The sequence below is a fragment of the Falco punctatus genome (assembly GCF_963210335.1).
Source record: "Falco punctatus genome assembly, chromosome: 2".
NCBI classification, from domain to species: Eukaryota; Metazoa; Chordata; class Aves; order Falconiformes; family Falconidae; genus Falco; species Falco punctatus.
The window spans coordinates 110,732,052-110,754,008 of record NC_137581.1 but is presented as its reverse complement, the minus strand read 5'-3'; the positions used below and the strand labels follow the sequence as shown (position 1 = coordinate 110,754,008).

At 37.1% G+C, this 21,957-nt stretch overlaps 1 protein-coding gene across 4 annotated transcripts in view; it reads left to right on the top strand.

Annotated features, from left to right (window-relative positions):
• Positions 1-21,957, top strand: part of GBE1 (1,4-alpha-glucan branching enzyme 1) — a 168,737-nt gene that overhangs the window by 19,136 nt on the left and 127,644 nt on the right. For all 4 annotated transcript variants that reach the window (XM_080374521.1, XM_080374522.1, XM_080374523.1 and 1 more), the window contains exon 2: positions 19,979-20,148. In XM_080374521.1, coding sequence (XP_080230647.1) covers positions 19,979-20,148 — 170 coding nt within the window. The remainder of the gene's footprint in view (positions 1-19,978; positions 20,149-21,957) is intronic.

Genomic DNA, 21,957 nt, shown 5'->3' with positions numbered 1-21,957 from the left:
TTTACACGGGGAACAATCCATAGCACGTATTGTGGGTGTGCAAGCTGGCACTTCATAGTCTTCAGGGAGTTTTGGGATTCTGAGGCTGATAGCAAATCTCTCTTTTGCCAAGTGCAGCACGTCAGCTTATAAGGTACTGGAGGAAATTCCCTCCAGAGCATTAATTACAAAGGAAGAAAAAGATCTCAGAAAGATGGAAATTATAATCAAAGACCTATGTACTTGGTAGTAATCTAGAACTGTTTTTTTTGAGTGGTTTCTGTAACCTGTAATGTCTATGGCACATCTGGCTTGTGTCTTTAATTTTTCAGAACAAAAATATTTCTGGAGCAAAATATATCATACCAATTGCTGATTGTGTATCATTGATATAACTTAATATTTCAGTTTTATTACAATACATTAATCAGAACATGCTGCATACTGCTGAAACCTAAAGAGAACTGTTGGGGGTGAGGGAGTAGACGATGTTGGCAGTTTGTAGGGAGCTGCTGGGATTGGAACATACAGCTCACAAATAACGGAGATTACAAACACAAACTAAAATTATGGCAGCATTTGTTCTTCAGTCTTCAATGTTGTTAATGCAATTAGATGAATTTGGCTCTTCAGTTGTGTCCAAGGTATGCTATTCATGGATTTCATGGGGAGGGGCACTGTTTGTGTGCATGTGCATTGTGACTTTTTTGGGGAATGGGTTTATCTGAATTTCTGTCTTTGAATCTCTCTGTGAACTGTCCAAGCAGTGAGGATTTTTTTGACTCTTTATGTTGGCAATCTTTGCAGTTCACTGAATGGTCTTCAGAATAGCTGTCCTGGGTGCAAATTAAATTTACTTCTAATAGTATTTCTGTTTCTGAGAGAACAAACCAAAAAGGAAATTAATAATTAAGCAAGCTGGGTTAATTTCTGTTGCTTTCACCACCCCCACGCCACCACCACCCTCCACCCCCCAAAAAAAACCCACCAACAAACCAAAGCCACACCCAAACAGACCCAGAACACTAACAACTAGTTGCTACTCTGAATTTATTCTTAAGGCAAATATGGAGGTTGCCTGGTGCTGAAATTTGATCTAGAAAGAGCAAGTTGACCACTAATGTGACAAGATTTAGTTTTAAGTGTAAGCCTTGCATTCTGTTTGTTTTAGTAAAAAGTTACATGTCATGTTCACTGCCAATCATGTTAATAGGCATCTGCCTTTGCCAAAATACTTATTTTGAAACTGCTTACCTGTTTTGCCTAATAACTTAATATGTAAATAATGAGTTAATGAGAGAACATCCTTTACCTTCATGCTACCTTAACATTTTAACAGAATGGATTTCATTTAGTGTTTTTTGGTGGTTGTTTCGTTTTTGTTTGTTTCTAATCTTGGTTATGTGTGAGCTATTTGGTGAGATTCATAGAATTATGTATCATGGGCACTTTTGCTTGTTTTGAGAACTATATGGAGAAAAGTAGCCCTGTTGCTTGGGGAGTTTAAAGCCTGTCTTTGCTCCAAACCGAGGTGAAGAGGAGGAGGGGAAAGGTCTTGCTAAAAGGGAAGGTTGTGGACAAAGAGCAAGTGAGGTCCTGGCTGTGGGCCTGTGCTTGGCACTTGCTCTGGAGCTGGGAAGTGCCAGGGGCCTGTGCTGCAGAGGAGCTGAATGGGAGGGCTGGTGGGGAAGTAGACTCTGCTGGCTGGGTCCTGTATGCTGTTAAAGGGTCTTAACAGAACAGTGTTATACAATGTATGGAAGTTGAAATCCTACTGTGTTGGCTTATAGATGCGAGCTCCCTAAAATGAAAGTGTAATGTAAATGCAGTGCAATTCTAGCAGCTCTTTAGTACTACAAAAGAGTGATGAATTACCAATTTGAGTTCTTTAATACTGTCCAAATCAGTCTTTGTTCATGCTGTTTGTTACATATACTGATGTGCCTTCAACATTTTGTTTTAATTGCAGATTCTTCTCAGTAAGCAGTCTGAAACGTTATACTTAATTAGGAACAATTGATAATCTTACAAAGTTTCTCTCAAGAAGTCATGTGGCAAGTGGATTTTTTTTTTATTTTTATTCAGCTGTATGTACAGTGCATATAAGGGGAAAGAAGGACGTATGTTCAGTTTAGACCTGAAACTTGCTTATTATTCTTCTCCTCACACTTAGATGATACAGCACCTCTAACTCATGTGTTGGTAAGCTTGAATGAGCTTTTCTTGCTACTGTGACTCCACGTGGGACGTGAAACTTAACTGTGCCAGCTGTGTGATTTTTTGGGTTTGAGAAAGAGGCCATGGTTCTGGCCTGCATTTACGTATCTGACCTCTGCTAAAGGACTGGTAGTGAGAAGGGACTTTCTATGGGAATCTCTTACCTCTCTGGTCTGTTGCTGAAAGCTTTTTGTCATAACCAAATGCAAGTGTATTGTGTGACATAATGCATTGGAATGGCACACCAGGGCTTTCTGAACAAAGGTATCTGTAAACTTTGTCAAACAGTGCACCTGCTGATGGTCTGTAGCTTAATGTTTGAAATATAGTTCATTTAGCACGCATATTCTTAAAGGCACTAAATGCTCATCTTAGAAAAATGTGATAATAATTAGGATTTTTTTCTTGGAGTAAATGAATGATGGACTATAAGAATCCAGGCTTCTTTCAAGAGATCTTAAAATGAGGGAGATGCATAGTTGCAGCCCTTTGCTGCATGAGAGACTGTGTAATACGTGGGCATTAAAATAATTGTAGCCATCACACTGCAGTGAGTCAAACTGTCCTCCGGTTCCCTCCCTGGTGGTGTAGAAGTATGCTGTTCTGTCTTAAGGGAGGCCTGCGAAAGAAGACAAACATGTTGAACGGAACTGCCCCAAACAGTAATGAATACCTTTTCAAAAGCCTCAAAGAACATTGTGGCTGACTTAAAAAGTTAGAATTAAGTTATTTTCTATCCTGAAGACTTGTTGTCCTTTGTAAAGGACTTCCCCTCTGCCCCATTGATTGTTCAGGATTTTAAAGCACTGATTTTCAAGTTTTAAGGCTGATGAACTTGATTTAAAGTTACCAAAATCTGGCTGAAGTGTAGGGTAAGGTCCTAGGTTTTGTAAGTCATATATTGCCACAATTTTATGTTAGGAATCCCATTGGTAGCATAAAAGAGAGGCTGACAGTTGCAATTACAGGGGGATTGCTCATCATCATCATCAAGGTACATAAGATGTGGTAGCTTTGCATTCCTGCTGATTTTGGTGAGGTAGAAAATAAGGCATCCCTTTTCTGTAGAGATAAAACACTGTTGAACAGCAGTTCTATGCTTCGGTTCAGGAAGGAGACATGGTAGCATTACCTTTCCTGAAGGTTTGGCCCCCTCTATTGCAGAATACTCAGGGATATGGATTGTCTTTTGTTCTTATTAATTACCTGGGAAGAAAGACTCAAAAATTGCACCACGTGGTTAAAAAGGTTCAGAAAGAAGAAGAAAAAAAAAATCTGTAGTATTGGATAATGTCCAGTATGAATACAAACTTGCATCCATAATCCCCCACCCAAAATGTTTTATACTTTGGTGCTAGGAACTCTGGATTTCATGTGCATATTAAATTGGTTCACATTTCCAGAATGCTTTGAAACACTACCATAGCTATAGATCTATAAAGTAAACATTGTATGTGTATACACACAAATACATATATAGTGTTTACTATGCAATTATAGAACTTGTATGTAAGGAACTAAAATAAACATAACTAGGTCTATCAGTTCCTTGTGAATATGTGGTTATTGTAACATTTTACAGGTAAATGTAACAAAATGTAACAATGTAATATGTAATGTAAAAATGTAACAAAAACAGATAAAAGTTCAGCTTACACATGTCAGTAGCTACTTTAACTGATTTTAAATTACATGGCAAAAACTTCCACGTGAATAAGGTATTTAAGGAAAAATTGCCTAACAGCAATAGCAAAACTTGTTTCAAGGTAACAGCTGGGCTGCTTTGTCCATGTTTTTTGTCTGTTTTAGCACTGTGGAATTCCTTTATCTATGTGCATAGATATACAAAGAAAACTTAATGCAAGCTTAGGGGAGGTGTATGTGATTGCCAGTAATCTAAGTTATGTTAGAATGCTTTGGCATTTGCAGAGCTTGTAGTGTTTCTGTCATTATGTGCATTGTTTTTATATATCTTGCCATGTTCTTTGTTTTTTCTTAAGCAGAACTGGATAGCTTCAGTAAGTGTAAAGTACTAAATATTCACAGAGCAGTTCTGGTTGGGGGGACCTCTGAATGCTCTGTGACCCAGCCTCCTGCTTAGAACCAGGTCAGTGTTGAATTGGGACTGGATTGTTCAGGATTTTGCTCTCTTGGGTGTCAAACCTACAGAGAAGATTCTGCACCCTCTCTGGGGTGCTGGTCCTAAGCAAATTTTTTTTCTCTTCTATCTAATTGGCACCCCCTCTGTCAATTTTTGCATATGTTTTACACTGAAATCTTTCATCTCGTACTAATTCAGATGACAACTGAAAAAGGCTTTTAACTGGCAGCACGCAAACTGTATGTGTTAGGAGGGAAAGAACAGGAGATTACACCTATAGATGCTAACGTATGTGTAGCCTTGTAGAAGCTGAACATGAGTTCAGGCTCTCGAGAAGAAGTTGTTAAAATATGGAATGTTGGAGGCAATATATACAATTCACAGATTATAGATTTATTTATGGACTAATAAATATCCAAGCTACTCTGATGTAATGAATATATTGTGATGAAAAAAAACACCACGTTAATTTGTTACATACCTAACTATTTTTTCTTCCATGATGCCTCAGAAGTCTTTGCCAGCTTTATTCTTGATGCATAGTTCATAAATGAAGAGGTTAATTTCCTGACAGACTGTGAATTCCTAAAGTTGTTGGCTCATGGTTTTCCTTTGTTATTCCCTTGTGTTGGTGTGTATCAAGTTGACCTCAAATAAGGAGGCTGTGCCGACGGAGGCTTTGGGACTAACCTGTTGTCCTGCTTGGCTTCAGTTTGTAGGCTTTACTTTGGCAGCTCTCCAGGCTGACAATTGGAGCTAGCAGTGTTTTGCTAGGCTTAGTTCCAATAAAAGACATTATTACTGTTATGTTCTGTTGTATGTGTTTCAGGTGGGAGAGGGGAGAAAGAAGGATGGTATATACCTAATGTAAACATCCAGATTTGTAGATAATCTTGTATGTATTTACATTTTTTTTAAGTCAAGAGTATACTACACTTCTTTTTCTATTTTGTACTTTAAAAAGAGAGAGGTACTTTAAAATACAAATTTTCAAGCAGGTCAGCAAGTGTAAATTGTCTAAATTCTTCTATAAAGAGGAAAAAAACATGCTAAATAGTCATAGGAATGTCCTAGCGAGGGTGGCAATTCATGAAAAAGGGAAATCCTATCCAATATATAGTCCATTATTGTATAGCTTGACCTTTTTGCTGTTTTAAATTTATCCATCTGAAGCAAATCAATGTCTGGTAGTATTAATTTTGTATACAAAAGGTTCTGTGTAAATAAAGTTTATGTGAAAATCTGGTATGGAAGACTTCTCTTAACTTTAGTAGTTGTTTTAGAGGGTGCATATAGAGTCTTAAGCAGGCAAGATGAATCTGAATGGGTAAACGCAGGATTTTCTCTACCTAGTAGATAGCTTGTTCTTCTTGTATTTCTTACCTCCTGGTAGTAGCCAGATGCTAGTATTCCATGATCTCTGAAGCTTTCCCAATAGTATTTTATAAGAGGAAGACTATGATTGCACTCGGGTGTGCAGCATATCGGGATGACTAAAGCTGGCAATACCAGGCTTTCTGTTTGTGGGATTTTGCTTCCACCTTCTACATAATCCCCTGAATTGTGGCGAGTGGCTTTCTGTGGTGTCCCAGGTTACCTCAGCACTTCATATATTTAACATTCTGATGTACACCTCACTGTCTCACCAAGTCTTGAGTCATTTATGGTAGGTGACCTATGAGTCCTACATAGTAATGCAGTATAAGATAATACTCCCCCCTCTCTTTTGTTTACAATGTTCTTTAGGCATATCAATTCAAACCTTGAATCATAAGCTTTCTAATGTGACATATGAGTCTTATTATAGATAAGAGATTAACATGCTTGGAAGCTGCAAAGTAATGGTGACTTGCATGATTATTGGGTTTCCTCGCTAACAGCAAATACAGCTACAGTCCCATCAGAAGGCAGGTGTCTTGGAAGCTTTGTCATACGTGTTTATGAGCTTAAATCGTATGAGGTGGGTATGTGGTTGAGGTGAATCCAACAACTGCCAAGTAGTGCTCTTTCTGCAGTTAAGTGCTTAATATGTTTTTGGTATGCAGCAATTAATACAGTTTTAGTCAGATTAAAGATCTGTAGATGCAGTAGCTTAATGTTTCAGAAGAACGGCTGAGCTATGTAAATCTGAAATCTTCTGTTTTCTAAAGACACTTGAATATTCAAAATAATTACTGAGAGATTGAAGATCATGCTTCTCTTTTCTGGATTATGGTACAAATTGATTAATAACTCATATTTCTTAACTTTGTACTCACTCTTACTGAAGTCTGGAAAGAGAGCAGCTTTTAGACGGCACCTTGAAAATGTTTGGCCGTAAGTGAAGTAAGCTGTTGTATACAGCTATTCACAGCAGCAGGCAACAGCAATGCATGATTTTTGCTTGCTCACCTTCTGTGGGAATAGACTTGATTGCCTGGGACTATTTGAGCAGACATTTTGGTAAGGACACAAATTCTAATTATACTTCTAGTATGTTGATACTAAATTATAAACGCTTTGCATTGTGGACTGTATAAATGTTTAAGAGTGGTTGGCTTTCCTTGTTGGTACTGTCTGCAGTGAAAGCAGTTAAGAATTAAATTTAGATAAGCTTGTGCTGTGAAGCCAATGCGGTACTTCTGCTAAGGCATCTGAAGCTGGTGTGATAATGTAGAAGGAAAAGTAGCTCAGTGGTGTTCCTCTGCCACCCTCAAATCCCTCCAGATCCTGTTTTCCAGTCACCGGAGGTAAGATTTTCTTCCTTAAAACTGTCTTCTAAAAGGGCTGCTTTTCTTCTTCGGCATTACAGGGAACCCAGCTAGCAGACCAGGTGTGCTTGGTGAGTTGAATGTGTGGTCTATGTGAATAGCTCCATACATCTACTGAGCCTAAATAGAAAACAAAACACTCCCTGATCAAACCAGTGAAGATTGGTCAAAACTGGCACAGTGGTCAGCAACAAAAGCAAAAGTATACCTTTCTTTCCCATCCTGTGTTTAGTACTGGTTTTTCTATCTATTCTTTATATGTAGAAACTTCACACATGCTTTTCTTTCTTGAACCACTATGGGACCACTATGAAATTTTCTTTGTTCTCAGTAAAATAACAGAGATGTAATCCAAAATTGGTGACAAGTACTTGAAGACCAGGAAGAAACCTACATTGGGAGTATTATTTGTGTGCAAAATAGGGAAAACCAACCACCTTTTTTTAAGTAGCGTATGAATACATGCACATCCTAAAATTGAGGCTAAACTAATAGGAATTAAGGAGTTATTTAATTGGGTGGAATACTGTAGGTTTTGAGTCACACTAGGTGAGAGGAATGCTGTTACAGGGAGCAAGGTCTGATGGGGTAGTAAAGCAGCCGGGTGTTGCTGTGGGTACTTCTCTAGCCAACTTTTTGGCAGCCTCTTAAGATGGCTATCCATTTAATTCTGTTCAGATTTGACAAGGAAGCAGCCTTGTAGCAAGGGGGATTTTTGTTAGTTTGATGGTTATCAGGGGATGACAAGATTTTATTTAACTTTCTAATGTAACTTTCAAATAGTGAACTGCTTGAATATATAAGCTATTGATCTGATCCATTAAATCAAAACTTTGTTTTTAATTTCTGGAACATACTTTAAGGGGAGGTAAAGTAGGAGTTGTGGAAATTAACATGAAGTTGTGCCTAGAGCAGCTGTGCGGTTTTCTGTTAGGAAATTCAAATAACAATTCAATAATAACTATGTAATGTGCCTGCTAAAGTGGGTTGGGTGGCAAAGGGTAGGGAGGAATATCTGGTGTTTTATTTGAAATAATCAGAAGTGACTTCTGAATTAAAAGCTTTTTCCCGTTTGGTAGACAACTAAACTTTTGATTCTTAACTTCTTGGGTGTTTATTTAGAAAGGTAAGTCTTTCTTGGCATTGTGTTGAGCTTCATTTATGCCAGTTAATGTTACTTGCAACATTACTAAGAACATGGAAGCCAAACTCATGCAGTAGACTTGAAATCCAAATTTGAAAAGAAAGAGGTGGCTGCTTATGTTTACTGCTGTGGCAAGCTACTAAAAACACTTCACCATCCACAGCATTCAAATCAGATTTATTTAAACAACTGAAACAAAATTTATTAGTTACTTAAGTCCACACTATCTTGTCACTAGGTCAAAGCTTTTACAACCCATAGGAAGTGTGCGGACTTGCATCTCACCACACAGATAATTGCGATAGAAATGATACTGACTGACACTTCCAGGTTAGAAGACCTGCAAGAGGTAATAACATTTCCCCACCAAAAGGCATGTCACAATTCTTTTTAAGACATTCTGTGAGTTTTTTCCCCTGAAGGCTCTTCGTAGCTACTGCTTTTAGTTTGTGTTTCAATTCCAGCTTTGTACTGGTGCTGTGGGAACCATTGACTTTCCTCCAACTAGACCTTGATATCTATTAATACAAAGATAGTCTGTTAGAAATAGTTGGCCGTGGAATCAAATGGGAATTGATATGCTTTTATTTGGAGCTTCATTAAAAATAATTCTGATAAATAAAACATTTGAGTGAATTGTTTCCAGGTTAAGGTGTTTTGAAGTGTATGTTAATATGAGCAGAAACTGTTTTGGAAGGTTCCACTAATAACTACATGCTTCTAAGAGGAAAAATAAACTGCTTTTCATACAGGGGGGAAATCTACCTTACAGTTTCCTGTTAAATAGTACTGCATAACAAGAAAAATTTGTGTACTTAAAGTAAAAATGCACTAGTAAACCAGATGAAATTTTGACTCTATTGTCGCTATTGCAAACAAATTAATAATGATACTGTTCCTGTGGCTTACCTGAGAATGTGATTAATGTTCAGTATTACATATTCTAGTGTGTTTTGGCAGTATGAAAACCTGAATGTTTAACGAGAACACAATTTCAAATTAAAGTAATAAATCAGAGTTACTGAAGTAAGGCCTGCAGTATGCCACGCTCCTCAACGGGCATTGAGAGTGGTATTTTGTCCCACATACTTTTGGCAGCAAAAGCCTCTTTATCAGCTACTGTCTTTCCAGTCACGCTTGTGTTCATGTCTTTGCTACATGCTCCGCTGATTACCTTGGAAAAGGGCAATGCTGTAACTGTTCAACTGACCTTTCAGTTTATTTTCTCTTGTGTAATATGAAACATGAGCTAACGCAGTCTTAGTCTACTGATTCCAAGAAAAAAAATATCTCTACGCTTCTGCAGCTTTCTGCTCAAATATGATGGAGTTTCTCTGTAGTTACGTTAATTCAAAAAGAACTCCATCAACTTGCTTTGGATATCATCACAACTGAGAAGGAAATTACTGTAGGTAGAAGAGAGTTTATAGTGTACAATTCATGCATAATTAAGACTACTTAGCAGAGGGATAGTGACACAATGACTATTCAATGAAGAAATCTCAGCTGTAAAGTGTTTATCTGATAAATGTTCAGTGTGTAGAACTAAATAAATGACATGGTACTGGTATGTACTGGTATGCTATGCTACTTTGTTTCCTTATATACAGGGAAAAACATATAGAACTCCCATTATTTTGAAATTGGTGTTTTATTTGACTGTTCCCTCATGACATGGAAGCTGTCTTGAGTGCTTTGGCAGGTACAGAATATACATAGCTGTGCTCTTTGGGGCCGTTGTAACATAGCTTGGTATCATACAGTTTTTTGGGGCAGCTGTGTTTTTATTTGAGGGTGTCTTTTAGTTTAGGGTAAAAGTGACTATATACCTTTTATCTCAGTAGTGGGTAAAAGATAAAATGGCTTTCTTGTAGCAAGTGTTAATACTTAGGTATACACTTCTCTGTCTTCCCTCTCACTTGAATTGATGTCTCTAAATAGTTTACTAGGCTTCTGATGGAAAATAAATTGCCTCTTGGTCCTTTTAAACACTAGTAATTTGTTACACTTATACTGCGGGGTGCATCCATGTGTTTCTAATAAACTGAAGGGGGTGATAGATGAACAAACATGTGGAGTGGGTAAGAGCTGCTAAATATTGTGGGGAAGGGTTTTCTTAGGAGTGGGATTGGCTTAGATAGGTCAGTGGAGCAATTATTGCTGAATGATTGCATTAAGTTTGCATTTGATACGTCTTGTAATCACTCCTGCATTTGGGTCCAAATTGAGCACCGTGCATGTTTATTACAAAGCTGATGGCAAAAACACTACAGCTGTCAAATGCTGGTGAAGCCACTAAATTATGCTAATGTTTAAAGCAGGGAAGAGGCTTGCTTCTAGTCCCCTGCATTGTGCAGAAAGCACAGTGCCAGAACTGAAGTCAGCAAATAATCTTCTTAAAATACTACTGAAAGGTATTTATCTTTATTAGACTTCATAGCTTACAGGTCTTTACCTCTCTGTTAGAAACAGCAACTGCTGGTAAGATGTCAAGAAAAACTCTGTAGTTTCCCTTTGTTTTCTGGCAGTTTTTATGTTTTGTTGCGTTCCTACGTACCAGACTGCCTGTTGTTGTTGGGGCTTGACTTGCATATCACTGTACTTTAAATTGCATTAGAAAAAGTTGGTGCTGAATTGGTCACTTGACCTGTATGAATAACTTCAAGAAAAGCAAGTGATTATTTATTAATTATCCACAAGCAAATATTTATTTTTTAAGATACTGCATTTGGTTGGAGACACAAAGCTGTGTTACCTCTCCATACTGAAATCATGGAACATCCAAGGAGAGTCTGGATTTATTCACTATCTGCAGAGTAGAGAAATTGGAAAAGTTGCTTTTGATGTTTTTGCTTCTCTTGCTGGATTTTGAGTTCTCTGCCTCATGGAGTCTTTATTAACTAATAACAGATTATTTCTTTGGTAGGTATTGTAACAGAAATGGTTTAACTGTGTAAGTTCCTTATTGGAATAACTGGATCCCCAAATTATTTGGGTAAGAGTTAATTTTATTATACCTGAGAGGAACTAAATATTATTGGACAACCTGAAGAATCCTTAGTTTTCAGCTGAAAATGTATGTTAAATTGCCTCTGACTTTGGAGAAAAGCAAAATACTTGTGTAGTGAATATTTTTAATAGAGCAACTAGAACCTCTGGGAAATTCAGTTTTAGCCTCACACAGACTTCTTAAGATCGTGATTTCAGAAACATGTAAGATCTTTACTTTTAACCTGCAGAAAAGCAAAATTAAATTATCATCTCTTTCTGGATCTCTTAACATTAGCCATTGCTATCCCATAGAACATATCTCTCAGAATTCTTCTAACACTCCAAAAGTTGCATGTGTTCAGGGGTTGCTTAATCTATTTAAATGCATATTAAAAAGATTACCTGAATGAGACACGACTTCTCTATACAGAAAGTGCAAGTCTGTAATCTAAAACTATAAAGTCGATTTGTGTTAAAATACAGTAAATCTGCTGTTCTGAAGTAGTCATACCTACCTGAGATTTACTGTGCCTTTACTATTTTCCTTAAGTGTGATTACTTTGTGTAATCCTCTGAATAATGGAGTGAAAAGTGAGGAAAGGGAGGTGGAGAAAAGAATGAAATAAAATTCAAGGCTTCTGTTTTGATACACTTTCACTAGTGACAAATGAAGTTGAAGAAGCAACTGCAAACAGGAGTTTGCTTCTGCCATGTAATTCTAGTGCAGCACGGTCTGATGCATTTGATTTGTTGGGCTGCAGAAAGTTGCTTTAGGAAGAACTTGATCCATCCTATTGCTGTCTTCCTTCAATCCATCCCCTTATAAGCAGCTGAATGATGACAGTTTGTGGAAATAATCAACACAGAGTAAAGGAGAAGATGAGAATCAGGGACTCCTAATCTGAGCAGGGACTTTGCACTGGCTTTGGTGTCAATGAAAGTGTTTGTAACTGCATCTTCAAAGTAATAGCAGCAATATTAGAAAAGGTAATTTGTGAATGGCCTTATACTCTTTATTTTGAAATATTCAGAGTCGTTGCATCTACATTTTAAACCTCTATTTTCATTTTCTTTTCTTTTTTTCTTTGAAGTGGTAGGGATCACAGCAGGAATAGAAATGGGTATTATTAGTGATGATTGTTTCAGGATTGTCCAGTTTCATATTCCCGTGTGCTCTTCCTTTGACTGCCTTGAAAGAAATTAATTCTACTCTGGCTTTCCAGGAAAACTCAATGAGAGTACAGCACAGTCTTTATCAGAGACCTTACAGCTGGCGTTGTGAAGTGGCAATTACCACTTCTGTGATTTACTAATGGTGGTTAAAGATACCTGTTGCACACAGTGGACTGCAAGGTGGAGATCAAAAAGCTGGTGCCCCTCATCCAGTGAGCCTGGACCATGTGGCTCTGTATAGATGCATCAGATCAAAGTTGCAGGCAGGAATTCCTATTGTATAGGCAGGCTCTATGAAATGTTGCTTTTTGAATTTGACTGGTTACCCTGAGGGCTGTGGCAGGCCACAGGGGATTCTGATTTGATAGCAGTTTTCTGAGCAAACTTTACTGCTGCAGATGAACTTTTGTGACTGGATGCATAGTGCTAAGAGCTGCTTAAGTTGAGAAGTTTGACCTAAGTGTTAACATCACATCTTCAGATTCAAACGGTTCCTCTTCTGTAGCTATCAAGGCTTTTTCAGGGAAGCAGTTGCTGTTTACACGTTTGGTGTAGGGCCTTAGATGATACCCATCATTGCTAACTGATGACAGCATTCCAAGATTTTGGACATCATTCTCCAAAGAATGGGCTGCCTGTGGTATCAGGAGGAGAACTGCAGCCTCTCAGCCTTTCTTGGTATATAATTCAGAACTAGCTTTTAATCCTTTCTTATGTTCCTACAGTAGACTATCAGAACTAAAATGGGCAATTTTGGTTAGTTATTTGCCAGATTTCAAAGTGTGGCTTTATTTGAGAAATACATTATTTGACTAATACATTATTGTAGAAAAATTAACCTTTAAAAATTGTTGCAGTTTATTCCTTATCCTATGGAGCTATTATGCTGGTGAAAGTGTGGCGCATCTATACTGTGATTTGGATTTTTTGTTAGTTTTTTGACCCTTTTGATTGTCCACAGGGATCACGAGATAAGAGTGGATCTATACCAAAACAGGGAATGGTCCACATAAAGATCTGTTTACCACCTCAGTGGGTGAATATGAGTTTCACACCGCCTGACTTCTTTTCCACACCACTGGCCCCAGTGTTCCTGCACTATCGTAGTGAGCTTCATTCACCAACTCGGAACCCAGCGTGCTATCTCAGTATTGTTCCAGAGCTGGGATGGGTTGCATTCTTGTTTACAAGACTTATGAATCCTTTAAAATAATAAAAAAAACCAACAAACAACCACACCCTAACATAAATCCCCAGAGAATCAACAGAGCCCTATTCTTGACGCTGTGGTACTGTGACTGGAAAGCTGCAGGAGAATTTCAGGTCAGTGTAACTTTGGAGCAGAGGGTGATGGTATGTTAGCTGCTAAACAGAGCTGCTGTGTGGGGATTTTGGGAAGAACCTATGATTTCAGCAGAGCACTATAGCAGTTTTCCAGTCATAGTAATAAGTGTGGGAAGACCCAAGGCAGTTTTGAAAATGGAGTTCAGAAATCTTAGTAACTTTATGAATAGTGTTGTTCATGATACATCAGTGATGATACAGGACAGGATTTGATGGCCTCTTTGCTTTCCTATTCCCTTCTTTACTGTAATGCTGATACAGCTTCTTCTGCAGCAGGGAAGAGTGGAAGGTTGAAAATAAGAGGCAGCATTCCCCTAAGAGGCTTCAGGATTGAGCTGGTAAATAGGATAAGTGGTATCATGAAATATGAAACATTTCTTAACGTTTTTTTGTTTAACTGAGGAGGAAAAGGGGAAAACAAACCATTTTTCCCTTTCTGCTTTTGATATTTTAGTCCTTCCAACACCTGCCTAGGAAGAAATGTGAAGAGATGTAACAAATTTAAGTAGTGGAGAGTTTTCTTTTCTTTTGGACTGTAGCTTTGTTTTTAACACTGGTATTACTGTAAATGTTGTATTTATTGGAAAATGGGAGGATTTGGCTACGCAGAGCACCTTACTGGGCATTTTCTTTCATATCCTTTTCCTTCTGGTATCTGCAGAATTGGGCTTTCCATATGGACACCAGATACCATTACCAAAGTCTCTCCTATTTTTTCATGTTTTGTATAAATTAGCATTAATTAATGGACCAATATTGTAGAAATAAATCATGACACAAAAGCTGGTGTGGAAAAAATGAATCTAAAACATGAATAGCTACTAAGATCAGCACCAAAAGCAGAAGAGGGACCACAGTGATTCATTTCAGTGTTGATACCACAGGTTTTAAAATAAGCTGATTGACTGTTCTATAAACTCCAGTAACTACAACTTTAGAAAAAAATGAGAATGGGCATAAAAATGCCTTGAAGCTTTGCAGCTGTCTTGGAGTTCAGCACCAGACTGATTAAATGAGGGTATCATGTATGCTACGAAGGAATTTTTTGTTTATACTAGTTTGTTTAGATTAATAAACAGAACTTTTGGATTTAACCAGATAAGCTTTAGTTTCTAAAGTTTAAGATATTAGAATACCTTTCTGTCATTTTACAAGGTGGTCAGGAAGGAGTTAGTACGTGTGGTTGCTTGGATGAATAAAGACCTGAAAGCTTTATGTGGAGCCTTAATTCAGTATTCTGATTTACCATGAGACTTCCATGGTCTGCCAGAAGTGTTATTTCACTAAGGCAGTTGACTTTGGGAAGGAAGGGGCAGGCTTGGCTTTTTTATTCTTATGCTTCATACTGAAGCTACTCATTTTAACATTTGCCTGAGAGTTTTAATGGGATCAATAGCTGAATGAAGTCAGTGGTGATAGGAACTACAGCATCAGGAGGGTTTTGTATATCATGGTTAGCAAATAAATAGAACACTGTTGCTTTTGATAAGAACTGTATAGCTTTTCATTGAACTGAAAGTTTTCATGCCATCTTTTCCTCTGATCTTCTTCTCTGATAACTGTATAACTTGACTGTATAACTTTTAGATTTCCAGGTATCCATAAGACAAAATGTTTGAGGGTGTTTTTCACCTGAAATCTAAGACCTTGGAGTAGCTAGTGAGTTGGTATTGTCTTTACTCCTTCACTGTGAAGGTTATTTTATTGGCAAGATGCTTGCTTTCTGGGTAGCCATTATACTAATTCATGTTTGATGTTTTAATCCTGCTTTGATGAAAAGTCAGCCAATTCCTACACTTCTATTGTAAGGCTTTAAACAAAGCTGCATATAAAGCGTGGGATTTAAAGCAATGCTGTGTTACAAATTATGAATGTAACAATAGGAAAAGACTGTTGTGACCCTGTTTCAAATGATGTTTACGATTACCAGTATTTCACAGTGAAACAGTGGTAGAAAAGTGGAAAAAATGCTGGTGTAAAAGTAGCATTCTGTTACCAAATGCCTTGTTTCAAGCTGGGCTTATGTGTGCTTGGGAAAATGTGAAGACTGTGAAGTCTTTCTTTCCAGTAACTCTGAAGAAAACACCTAGCTTTGGTATTTTAGTTTTAAAACCCATTGTTGTTTTGTAAGAACTTCAGGAGCAAGGAATACATTGAAAGCAACCCTCTTCTGCTGTCTTCTGCACTTGTTAGATGTGTTGTGTTGTACTTGGCTGTAGTAAGGGACTTAATGTACAACTTTTTCCATTTACTTCAGACTCCTCTATACCTGAAGCTCTGTGGATCCTGTTGTTGCTCCATTTATTTTTTTTTGTCCCAGAGTTAAAGGTTGTACTTTTCAAGGCATATTTAGTACACTTTTTACCTTGTAATCCTCTTCAGTGTCAATTTCAGTGCAGGGAAACAGAAAAATCTTGAAAGACTTTGCAGTCATTAAACTGTGAATTGAGAAGTATGAAGGCAGAGGTCAGCCTTTTGTCCTGACTTGTAGCTCTGGATGCTGCTGTTGACTCTGTTCGCATGCCCAGAATCTTACAGGATTGTTTCACCTTTGAAATGCGTCCCATGTGTCCAGAGTCTGTCTGACTACATATATATGTGTCATATGAGTATATAGGCATAACTGAACATGACATAACTTTCAGTGTTAAGAGGGGATCACGAAATACAGTTTTACCAATCTAAAGTCTAGCTCTCCTCTTTTAGCACTTGTATGTTATTAGTGAACAATATAGATCTTTGGAACCAGTTGAACAAAAAAATGTTTTCCTGTCATCTTCTGTGTGTAATCTTGGGATTTCAGTTTGGAAGATAAAAAAGTTTAACAAGCCTCGGTAATGTAGAAATCAAAGCCGAAATTTCTGTGAAAGCAAAACCTTGTGTTTCCTAAATCCAGATCATGAAGCACACACTTAACTCCATCCTTTAAAGCAGCAACAGGATGCAGAACTATGCTTCTGCTGTTTTACAGGACCTTCTGTGATGGGTAACCCAGATGCTTCATGTCCTGAGATGGGTTTTTGGAATAGTTCACAGCACAAGGAATTGATACATTTCAAAAGCTGTTTTTTTTGTGAACTTAGAGCAAACTAAAGTTCTATATTTGCTAATCTCAGGAGGTGGTTAAAAATAATAAAACCTGAATGCTTTCAATATTATAATTTAAAAACAATTCTGAAGAGCATTAGCTGTTTCAAAAATCATGATTTCTGCAGTGATGGTGTACCAGTAACACCTGAATTTACTTGCTCTGACGCAAGCAATATGCTTTGAATATTGAAGGAGCATTGTTACTGAGTGTACATGATGCTGTATTACTTGTACAAAATCTGTCCTATATAAAAAGCTATTATTGCAGTAATGTTTTAAATCCTTGGTCAACAACTATTCTAATCTGCTCCCTTCCTTGACCCCTGAACCCGTCCCCCAAAATACATGATTTTTATTGAGCACATGATATTGTTTACCACTATTGCAAAGTGAGCTAAAAGAGTAGTCTTTTACAGTAATACTCATGATCATTTCACTTATTAAGTGTCATGGTCTCTTTGGGCCACGATCTCTTTGATTGCTTAAACTTTGGATTTACTGAAAGACAAAAGCTGAAATGGTGGATGTGCTCTTACTGCTTCTGTAACAAGAATCCAGAGCTTACAATGTGTGTATTACTGTCAGTGATTTTCACCCAAAGACATAAATCACATAATTGCTTTGTGAAAGTCCGTTTTCATCCCTGCCAACCCTTAAACTCACTCTCAAATTCAAAATTTGTTTGCTGCTTATTTCCTCAGAATGAGATGAATGGGCTTGATTCTTCTTTGCTAGGGAGGACCCACCGAGGAGCAGCAGTAAGCCATCAGTGTGTGTGCACCTCTAGGTTATACAGTGTTATCATAGCGGTTTTCTTTTCTGCACAGATATTTCAGTCCTTCTCTGTGACCTGCTGTTCTTCTGTGTTAATAAATGTATCATTTCCTTCCTCTCCAGCTTTCGAAGTTATGTACTACTGACTTAGAGTTCAAGGTGAAGCTTGCCACTTATTCTGCTTCTTTCTGAATGTGGGAAATACCACATCCAGCCAAAGGTGTTCTTAAAGCTGTGAAAATGTATTTGTACCAAGTATGGGGAGAAAAGGATTAATTTTGAGTAGATAACCTATTCCAAAACACCTTTTCTATTTGAAGTGTGTCAAACTTATTGCTGCACTAAGATCTTTTTTGGAGTTACAACAGCTGCCTATAGCATATAGAGAAAGGTTCCTGCTTCAGCTGCAGTGGAAGTAGTTAAAAATAATATATTTGACAGGCAGCAATTTTGAAACAGCTTATGTATGGCTGAGAAATAGGAATTTGCAGATAACACTGTTGTCTCGTAGAATATAACCGATATGTTTTAAAGGAAGGCCTAAAACTTTAAAGCTATACAGATGAAAATACGTCCCACCCCCTGCCTCGTGCCGGGAGACCCCTTCAATAATGGAGTAATTTTGCCTATACCAAACATGTGTTGAACTTCTGAGGCTGTTTGTGACTTGTTCTGTTTTTCTGTATTTAAAATTTATTTATATTAATTTTTTTCTGTGATTGCAGTTTATTAAAACTTGTGAGTCAGCTGGGTTTGTGCATGTATGTAATACAATTATACTTGGGAATCTGACAAAATATTCTACCTCAAGCGCTATAAATGAAATTGATCACCACCACAGTAGTAGTTAGTAATGCACTTACCAGGATTATACCCATGAGCAAATTTGAAAGGAATGGTGCAGGTGGATGGGCAAAAATGTGTAAGTGTTTTTGCTGTAGTGTATCCTAAGACATGTGCAAATCTTACTGTCTTTAAAGGTGAGCATTAGTCCTCATAATAAAAACTTGCTGGGAGATTAACCTTGAAAGTCGTCATAATGCTCAAAATTAATATAGGTAATGTTATTTTACCTTAACCAATAAATAGACATCGCAAACAGGCTACCTTTCTTCTTCTTTTTCTTCTTTTTTTTTTTTTTTAAACCAAAAAGGTGTTAACCCATAGTGCTGTTCTGCCTCTTTATTTCCTTTTCCAAAATACAGTAATGAGGCAGACAAGCTGTTCTTGCTGGTATTATTATTTTATTATTTTTTATACATTTCAGGAGACTCCTTTCCATTTGTGGAGAACACAAACACATTTCTAATTACAGTGGCGATGTCTTATTTAAAACAAAAAAAACCCTGTACATGTTATGTTTGGGTTTTTTTCGGTTTTGTGGTTTTTGTTTTTTGTTTTTTGTTTTTTTTTAAGAGGTAGCCTATTTGCAGTGTCAGAACTTAATGCTCTGATTTGTTTCAAAGTTTCATTTTAGAATTGGCCTTTAATTACTCCAAAGTAGAGGATTAATGTCTATTTACTGGTTAAGTTAAAATAACATTACCTTTATTAATTAAATGCTCAACTGAAGCTTTAAGCTGCGGTTCTTCACATAATAGCTCACGTTTTAGGAGTCAGAGTTGACCCTCTTGTTTATATGGTATACCTGGTGTGTGTTTCTTGTTACGGGAACTTCTTGGAGAAAAACAGCAAAATATGTCAAAAATCTCCAAGCTGTTGCTAGCAAACTTCTTCATTAGAGGTTTAAGGCATTTTAAGTCCTACTGGTATAAGTAGGGTATGATCCAAACAATTACTTTTGCGAAGTGGTAATTTTGTTTTCCAAATCACTGAAGTGTCAGGGGTCTGCAGAGTGATGCTGACGGTTGCTGTAAAGAGGTTGCCCAAGGAGCTGCTTTCTTTAAGTGCCAGACTAGTTTATCCGTACTTACATGCTATACTGCAAACTTTTCAGTGTCCTGAAATTGCCTATTAAAACTGGCTGTGAGAGATGTAGCAGGCCTATACAATTCTCCCTGGGAGGCCTGTGTCCAATATTAATAAGATGGGGGAAAAAATTCTGGGCTGTTCAGAGTGTGAAGTTCTCCTGTTGTGTAGTAATACTATGATTTCCTGATTGCCAATCAGGAGCTGTAGTCTGGGATTTACAGTGCAAACCATTCCCGTAAAGTAGAGAAAATACAGACAAATACGAAGACTACAACTTTGCACTGTGTAACAACCAGGGAAAAAATTGTATGGCTTGTATTTGGTATTTTTTTCTATTTCTGTAGGGAACAGCGAATCAGATATTGTAGTCTTAGGACATAGTGTGACAGTGTGTCTCATGTAATTATTTTTTTTTTAGTGTTCTTACACTTGTTTATGTAAGAAAGGCACTTTCTAAAAGATCTTATCTGTTTTCATTGAAAGGTATTCTCTGTTTTATAACCGCTTGAAGAACATTGAAGAAAGTGAAGGCGGCCTTGATAAATTTTCAAAAAGTTACAAAACCTTTGGAGTTAATCAGTTTGTGGATGGCGGAATATATTGCAAAGAGTGGGCACCAGGAGCAGAAGCAGTGTTTCTCGCAGGTGACTTCAGTAAGTATTTTAGGAATGTTTCTTCTTTTCTGCACTATGTTTTAGATCATTACCTTCTTTGCTTAAAGACAATTTTTAATCATTGAGGAAATTCTGATAGTGAAAATGTGTATCGTGGCTGAAACTAATACTGGTTTTACTCTACATTGTAGTAGCCTTAGAATGTACATGTTTCAGTTGTATGGTCAGTATTGTGTGTATTTTTTTTTTTTCTTCTAATACCCGTAAGATGATGACTTGTGTAAAGGATCTAGCCCAATTACACTTCATCTGTAGGCTGTGTCTAAATTACCTGAGGTTCTTCCTAAAGCTCTACAGTTAAGCTTCTATAAAACTGTATGCAGAGAAATAAAAGTGTAATAATTGGCTTTATGTTATTTTACTGATCTAAAAACAGTGTTGTCCAAGGACCAAGGCCCTTCAGAATTTCCACTCATCATGAGAGTGTAGACAAAAGTCATGCTGGAAAAGGGTAATCTAAAATCAAACATATTTATGAAAGAGTAGTTGATGTGCTGGTTTGAGGGGAGGAGAAGGAGGGATATTAGCAGAAGAGGAAGGTGACAGAATTACATGGAGAAATTGTGTTGCTTACTCAAGAACCAGAAAGATGATTCACTTACTTTGAACCTGAGACAAAAATATAAATTTGCCTCTCATTTGGAAGGTTAGCTACATTCAAATAGTTCTGAAAATTCTTAAATGGAGGTGACATGCATTTTTATTTTTGCTTTTAAATCCTGCAATACTAATGCTGTGCGCTTTTTTTTTTTTTTTTTTCCCCTTGCGGGTTGCGGGAGTGGAGTTGTTTTAACCTTTCAGCTCTCTATCCCTTCTTCAGGGTGTTAGGTATTAGTCCATCAAGGTATAGGAGTTTCGTTGCTGGTTCTTACTGAACTGGAACTTCTATTTGTGAAATGCTTTTGTTTATTGAACTGCATTTCAGACACACACAGTGTTACTTACCCAACTTTTAGTTTGTGGAAATACTGATCTGGTGAATTCAGTGTGTGTATTTACATTACAAAAGAGTACATGAATTGCCAATTTGAGGCAGTTAACTACTGCTTAAACAAAAAGTTAAATATTGAGTTTTCCTTCTTCCTTACCTCTGTTTGAAGAAACTATTAAAAGGACAAACTCTGTATTTGAGGAAGTTAGGAACCTGAAATCACATGTGCTTATATAATTTAACAATGATAAGACTTATTACATATGCCATTAGTTGTAGTATCTGGTGGTGCTTTCTAAGGTACTGTGGTTATCTTCTGCAAAAATGTGGGCAGTAATAAAGAAAGAAGTGAACTATCCTAGCAGTGTTTTTCAGATGCATTGTTAAGGTTTTTTCAATGCTTCATAGCAATCTGGTTTAGTACTGTTTTTCCATAGTCCCAAGATCGATACACTTAAAATCGAATAAGCAAATTGTTTAAATATTCATGTCATGCTTCAGTTTCCCAACAAAGTAATAAAATGCATCTATTTTAATTTTCAGAACTTTGCATTTTTTCTTCTTTTAATTTTAAGAACTCAATAGGAGGGTCTGTCTACAGACAATGATTATTTTTAAAAAAATCTTTTGATTTTGATGCAGAATGCAAACAGAAAACTGTTTTCAGCCATGATCCTGTTTGATATGGTTAACATAGTGAATGATCGTTTCCTTGAAAACACTCCTTGTCTTTTTATTGGAATAGACATTGATAAAATAGTAGTAGTACTTGAGTTTTAATATGGGAATCAGATATGCCCTCTGATTCAAAACTGAATAATGAATCATGAGTATAGTTCACCTGCTGCTAGATAGCA